Source organism: Portunus trituberculatus, chromosome 47 (genome assembly GCF_017591435.1).
Source record: "Portunus trituberculatus isolate SZX2019 chromosome 47, ASM1759143v1, whole genome shotgun sequence".
In the NCBI taxonomy this organism is placed as follows: domain Eukaryota; kingdom Metazoa; phylum Arthropoda; class Malacostraca; order Decapoda; family Portunidae; genus Portunus; species Portunus trituberculatus.
The window spans coordinates 22,699,754-22,707,253 of record NC_059301.1 but is presented as its reverse complement, the minus strand read 5'-3'; the positions used below and the strand labels follow the sequence as shown (position 1 = coordinate 22,707,253).

Genomic DNA, 7,500 nt, shown 5'->3' with positions numbered 1-7,500 from the left:
CCCTTCCTTCCTTCCTTCCTTCCTTCCTTCCTTTCCTCTCCCTTCCTTTCTCTTCCCTCCTTCCGCCTCGCTCTGCTTTAAAAGATTAGCTATACTTTGTGCATCCAAACATGTTACTTTCATCCACCGTCCTAACGTTTTTATCTCCCCTCCTTGCCTCCGCGTTCTCCTGCTCTCTCTCTCTCTCTCTCTCTGTTTTTTTTTCCATTTTTTCCTTGTTTTCTTTTTCCTTGCTCTTCGACCCTTGTACTGAATATTTTCTCTCTCTCTCTCTCTCTCTCTCTCTCTCTCTCTCTCTCTCTCTCTCTCTCTCTCTCTCTCTCTCTCTCTCTCTCTCTCTCTCTGCTTTTCATTTCAGTCTCACCTCTCTCCTTCATCACCATTTTAGAGTTTATACACTTGGTTATCCTTCCGTCCATAAGTTTGCTTTTGACTTTTGGTCCTTCCTTCCTATCCATCACTCGTCGGATTCTCAAACACTTTTTTTTATATCTCGACTACTCTTAACAGTCTTTACTGGAAGATATAAGACTTTTCAGGGATGTCGTCAGGATTTCAGGGCAGTTTTAAAGATTCCCCTTCTGTTATGTAACCCATTGAGTACTGGGACACTTTTTCTATTTTTTTTTTTACCTTGAAATTTGTGTACGATTAGAGTATTTTATTGACATTAGGAAGGGTCCATGGAGGTGAGAAGATTAATGGCCAGAGTCTTCACTGTTTTTAATCCCCATATGAGTTTCTGAAGCTGTATAAAATTACCGAATAGTAACTAGAATGAATAAGGAAATGCCTCATGGTACTGAAGGGGTTAGTAATTAGGATAGGAGAAGAAATAACGGGCTCAAGCTTGGTGAAGTTAAAAGAGATAAGAAGAAGGTATTGGGTCTTTATGGAATACAAGATTAATAAACGAGTGTGTGAAAAAAGAAATATGTCCATGAGAATCCAAGTAATTTTAATTCAGTATTTTAAAGATAATCCTTAGGAGAGAAAAAAAGCGTTTAAAGAAATAACAATGAAATTCGTGTAATAATTCAAATAGCTTTTCAGAAAACGAATTGTAAAGTATTTGTAAAGAAAATGCGATTGTTAAAGGGGCTATCACACTGGCCTATGATACGCGGAACGTGGGCCATGGTTCTTGGTATGAAACCAGGAACACTATCACACACAAGCTGCCCGTGTTCTTGTTATGCTAGGCAAACGGCCCACTAACCAAGACAAAGCCTAATCAAAATAAACCAGAACAAAACCATGCCGCTTATACCTCAGCCTGTGCTTTGTCCTGGAACTGCATTTGCACTTCCTCTTGTTAAAGAAAAGTAAGTAAAAAAAACTAGAGAAAAGCTGAGACGTGCGCGATGGCAGCTTTAGAGTCAGGTGGTTGCCATGAGCCCAAACTATCGACATGATATATATATATATATATATATATATATATATATATATATATATATATATATATATATATATATATATATATATATATATATATATATATATATATACTTTACCATTCTAAATTGATGAAATATTATTTAATATTCCAATATGAAAAATTTAGTCACATTCTTTTTAGTTCAAATGAAAGGTTTTTATTACATATATCATGTTTACTTTTCCATTGGGATAGCATACGGAGAACTGGGATGGATATGAAGCCATCCCAACTTGGTTCCGCTAATCCCGGGCAAGTTCCAGCTATCTAGAGCGGATGTTCCTGGTTCCGCGTATCATAGGCCAGTGTGATAGGGCCTTAACTGATCAATCATATGACCTTTTAGAAATAATTAGAGAGAGAGAGAGAGAGAGAGAGAGAGAGAGAGAGAGAGAGAGAGAAATACTTCGAAAAACATATAATAATTTTACACCTCACCTTACTATTTCACTCTAACAAAAACTCCACATCCTGGGTGCGCGTGTACCTGTGCCCTCCAACACACAACACAAGCCCTGAACGAGCAGCTGAGTAAAGGTTTCGCGAGTTATTGAGGCATATTAGCATGTATTTTTACGGCCTCATTGCCTCCACCTAGGGCTTTTGTTGGGTGCGAGCAGAGCCGAGCCGTACAGAGCCGAGCCGTAGTGGTAGTGGTGGTGGTCTTAGCGCTCCCTCCATTCCTCTCCCTCCCATCCTATCCTCAGCCTGTCCGCCTCTCCCTCCGCACTTCACTTTTAAGTTAATTTGTATAGCGTGTTATTTTTTGGGTTTATTGATTGAAAAGTTTTCTGTAAATACGCCGCGCTCCTGACCTTCTTGTTGTGGGGATGAGAGAGAGAGAGAGAGAGAGAGAGAGAGAGAGAGAGAGAGAGAGAGAGAGAGAGAGAGAGGCGTACTACAGGTCTTATATTTGCTCCACCACTATTTATTACTTAACCACAAACATAATTTCAAATCCAGGTTCATTTTCCCCTCTTTATCGTCTCACTTTCCCTCTTCCCTTCTTTCTCTCTCCCTCTCCTCAGCTTTCCCCTCACCCCTCCTCCTCTCTTCCTTCTCCCCTCAGCGGCACTAAGTGGAGGATGCCCTTTTCATCTGGCACTATATGGCATCCCCAGCTGAGTGCCAGTCCATGGAGGAGGGTGATGGGTGGTCAGTGTGCGGTGGTGGTGGTGATGGTGGTGGACGCGGTGATGGTGATGATAATGCTAGTGATGGAAGGAAGTGGTGGTGGTGGTGGTGGTGGTGGACGCGGTGATGGTGATGATAATGCTAGTGATGGACGGAAGTGGTGGTGGTGGTGTTGATAGTGATGAAGGACAAAAAGGATACTGTGATAATTATTTGGTGGTGAAGGTGGTGATTGTGAGTTTCCTTGATAGTGACTGATGGTGGTGATTGTGATTGACGTGATTGTGCGTGTGTGCGTGCGTGTGTGTGTGTGTGTGTGTCCATCGTGTCAATCGTGTCAATCTAATCAAATAAAAAATTGTGATGATAATAAGCAACGATGATGATGATAATGATAATGATAATGATAATAATAATAACAACAACAACAACAACAACGACAATGATAACAATAAGAACAACCAAATCTGTAGGATGATTTAAACGGGTGACAACAGAGATAGAAGTAATAGTAGTAGTAGTAGTAGTAGTAGTAGTAGTAGTAGTAGTAGTGGCAATAGTAGAAGTAGTAGTAGTAGTAGGTAGTAGTTGGGGACTGAGGTAGTGTGGGAAGAGGGGGGGGTCGGAGATAAGGTCCATGTTATCTCTTAAATCATAAGCATAAATTAAGGGAGGGGGAAAGGAGGACAGAGAGAGAGAGAGAGAGAGAGAGAGAGAGAGAGAGAGAGAGAGAGAGAGAGAGAGAATAGTAAAGGAAAGATTGGAAAGAGCTCCTCCTCCTCCTCCTCCTCCTCCTCTTCTTCTTGCGCCACCTTTCCGCTTATTTTAGGCTCTCTTAAATCCAGACAATAATTATTTTGAGTGTTATGGTATGCGTAGACACAAGTGGATGTGCCATAGAAATAGTGAAATGTATACACAGTTCTCTCTCTCTCTCTCTCTCTCTCTCTCTCTCTCTCTCTCTCTCTCTCTCTCTCTCTCTGGCTTCCACTTCAGTAAGAAAATAAACTACTTAAGATGACCCTAATGTTTATCCTGACCTCACCAATTTCTCTCTCTCTCTCTCTCTCTCTCTCTCTCTCTCTCTCTCTCTCTCTCTCTCTCATCAAAACCCATCCAGCGAGGTGATAAAACAATCTGTCTAAGGTTTAAGTGTGAGTGAATTGAATAAAACGAGAATCTCTTCTATTATATACTATAGATACCAATTCTTCATTCCCTCCCTCAGCCAGTTAGTGTTCCAGTCATTCATAGCACCAGTCTTTTAGTCACGCAGTCAGGTCTTCCAGTCATTCATAGCACCAGTCATCACGCAGTCAGCTCCTCCTTCACTTCAGTTCTTTAAGGGCAGTCAGTTAGTCCAGCAGTATTGTTCCAGTTCTTACATTAGTTCAGTTATATTGGCAATGGGTTTTTAAATGATAATTCCTTCCAATATGCTGTTATTCAGTTAGTTCTTCTACCAGTCAGTCATTTAGTCGCTCATTCACTCCCTTAATTTCCTCCAGTCAGTCAATTAGTTAGTTTCTCCGTGCCAGTCAGTTATCTAGATTTTAGTAGTCTGTCCTTTCACTCACTCTCTCTTTTTTCTTTAGCCAATCAGTCAGTTAATCAGCATCTGAAGCCTTCAAATCTTTAGTCAGATAGAAGAGTAGTCATTTAGCCAGTCAGTCTCTTATCCACAATCAGTCAGTCAATCTGTCAATATTTCTTAACCAACAGTCAGTCACTCACTCAGTCAATCCATCCTTGAATTCCCTGCCAGTCGAGTCATTAAGGCATTCACAGGAAGGGGAGTAAGAGGAGTGAGACGAGGGAGTGAGAGAGGGAGAGAGAGGTATGAGGAATGTGATGCTTTCATGAAACGCTGAGAAGTAATAGGTGCGTGATGCAGGCAGAGTGAAAACACCGCCTTGTATGGCTGTGACTTCCTTCCTCCCTCTTTGTGCTGGCATTCCTGACGTTCTGGTGAAGAGTATCCCATTGTGTTTTCTCTAGTGCTCTTTTGGGGGTGTGGATGGGTGGGTGGATGGGTTAGTGGTAGAGAAGAAAGATTGACGGGTGAGTGGGTGAGTGGTAGAGATGAGGGATGGGTGGATGGAGGGAAGAATTGGTGGATAGATTAATATATAAATAGATAAATGAATGGATGGATGGACGGATACATTGAGAGAGAAGAAAGATTGATGGAAGAATGGATGGATAAGTAAAGAAGTAATGATGAAGATGATGATGATGATGGAAAGAAGAATAAATTAATAATGAATAGAAAAGTAGTTAGAAGCAAGCAAAACATTCAGAAAAAAAAACAATATATGCAAATAATTTTTAAGGAAACAAATTCAGAAATAATACAATGAAAATAAATAAATCAGTAAAAAGAAAAAAATAACCTATACACTGACAGACCAACAAATACCAACACCAAAAGCGAAATACAAGGCTAGGTAGTTACACACACTTGCAAACTGAATGCGTATAGGGAAGCACGTACGTACCTAGACAGATAGACAGATGAATAGATAGATGGGCAGGTAAGTAGATAGGAGGGCAGTAAAAAGACAGTAAAAACGAGTGTGGGTAAGGAGATACTAACACAGAGAGAGAGAGAGAGAGAGAGAGAGAGAGAGATCCCCTTCCCTGATAAACATGCCACAGAGTCAAAACACAGTCCCTATTCCTCTGCTCTCAGCCTCCCCGTCCCTGTAGCGTGCAGTCTGAAGGGCGCCTCCCCCTCCCTTAGCTCGGGTTTACGCCCTTCCCTCACCAGCTAGAATATTCCTACTAAGCCCTGGAATCGCTAGGAATGGGCTCGGAATCCTCAGGAGCGGGGGAAGACCAAGGAAAGGTGGGGAGGAGAAGGAAAAGTATGTGTGTAATATTGTAATGTGTATTGTATTTTATTGTAGTGTGGAAGTTGCATGTATGTGAGTTTGGTGACGACGTGAAGGAAACTAATAACAATAAGAATAATAGTAATAGTAGAAAGAATATTACCTGTGTTATTCATTGTATGTAAGGTTGGTGATGGTGAGGCAACAGTAACATAAGGGCAATAACAATAACAACAGTAATATTAGAAGCGAAAAATGATCACTGCTCTGTTATTACTTCTACGTTTGTTGACAAAAAAATATTATTATTATTATTATTATTATTATTATTATTATTACTATTATTATTATTATTATTATTATTATTATTATTAACATCATCATCATTATCAGTACAGTAAATACATAGACGAATCAAATGAATTAGCAAGAAAACACACCATGGAAGCAATACATTAAGGAACTAAATAAAAAAAAACGATGGGAAAGTAGAAAATAAATACAAAACGGAAGGAAGGAGGAGGAAGGAGGGGAGAAAAGAGCAAATAAGAGATAAAGAAAAAAGAGAAAAAACAGAAACAGAAGCAATGAGAACAAAAAAATAAACTACAGAGAGACACAAATGAAAGGGAGGCGGCGTAGGATGAGAAAGGAAGCGGTGACGACATGCCTTGCTACACCCTCCCGCCCTTTTGGTCACCAGGCTTCAAGCGGGCCATCGGCAGGTGAGCGCATGCGTGGTGAGGCTCACGGGCACAGGAGTGGGAAGGAGCAGGTGCGAGGCTGGGAGGGATAGGTGTGTGGGTGACAGTGTGGGGATGAATGGTCATAAGGTGTATAGGTGAGGTGGTAAATGTGGGAATAGGTATTGGAGAGCAGGTGTGGCATTGTGAGGACAGGTGAGGTATTGCGAGTGACATGTGGAAATGTGTGGAGTGAGGGAAGGGACAGGTTGGAATTGGAATAAAAAAGGTGAAATATAAAAGGTGAAAAAAATAATGTAGATTGAAGTGATAGAGAAAGATAGAGATGATATCATGTGGATTGGAGTGAGAATATGGATTTTGTGTGTGTGTGTGTGTGTGTGTGTGTGTGTGTGTGTGTGTGTGTGTGTCTGTCTGTCTGTCTGTCTGTCTGTCTGTCTGTCTGTCTGTCTGTCTGTCTGTCTGTCTGTCTGTCTGTCTGTCTGTCTGTCTGTCTGTCTGTCTGTGTGTGTGTGTGTGTGTGTGTGTGTGTGTGTGTGTGTGTGTGTGTGTGTGTGTGTGTGTGTGTGTGTGTGTGTGTGTGTCTGTCTGTCTGTCTGTCTGTCTGTCTGTCTGTCTGTCTGTCTGTGTGTGTGTGTGTGCTCATGTGTGTGTGTGCATTCTCACTACAGATCATTAGCCAGGCTCTCACAAGTCTTTCCCCTTTAAATGACGTAGAAACCTTATCAATCTACCATCAAAATCATAGAAACACCTTAAAAAAAAAAAAAAGATCTTTGTACGTAGCTTCAACTAGAGCCATTTAAAATTTATAGAGGTACAGGGCAGAGATGTGTCAGAACTTGAGCCTAAGTCATAATTACAAGTTCATATAATTTTCCTGAAGTAGTGAAGTCGACCCTGTACAGTATCCATAGTAGCGCCGGTATTAATGGGTTTGTCGGCAGTGGGAGTAACGCCTCTATTCAGAAACGCCTTGCTCTCTCACCACGTCAATTTTCCAAGGCCACGGAGACGACCAGCTGAGTTGTCAAGACATTTCTCTTTCAGTGAACTAGAAGATATTGCTAATCTATCAACAGAACCATGAAAATACCCTTAAAAAACACGAGTATCTTCAACGAGAGTCTTTGGAAAGTAGTGATGGTGAGAGAGCGAACTGTTTTAGAATACTAGCCTATGTGAAGAGTGTGGCGCGCCAGACTTTGGAGAATAATACGGGAGGATGGTGGGCGGCATGTCGAGGGGATTACGGGGATTTCGAAGCATCCAGGGCGGTTATGGAGGCATCACGCTGCGGGTTTTAGCTGAGTGGCGGTGTTGGTTAAGGAAGAGAAGGAAGCGATGGGTTGTGTGTGCTGCGTATGTTGATTGTGCCTCGCAGTTC

General features: G+C 41.4%; 1 protein-coding gene across 14 annotated transcripts in view; it reads left to right on the top strand.

Moving 5' to 3' along the window:
• Positions 1–7,500, top strand: part of LOC123520795 (rho GTPase-activating protein 45-like) — a 207,321-nt gene that overhangs the window by 122,584 nt on the left and 77,237 nt on the right. Inside the window, exon 1 of one of the 14 annotated variants that reach the window (XM_045283403.1) lies at positions 5,807–6,134. The exons of the other annotated variants lie outside the window; for them this stretch is intronic. Coding sequence (XP_045139338.1) covers positions 6,076–6,134 — 59 coding nt within the window. The 5' untranslated portion in view covers positions 5,807–6,075. Of the gene's footprint in view, positions 1–5,806; positions 6,135–7,500 lie in introns of those variants that run through there. 14 annotated transcript variants of the gene reach the window in all.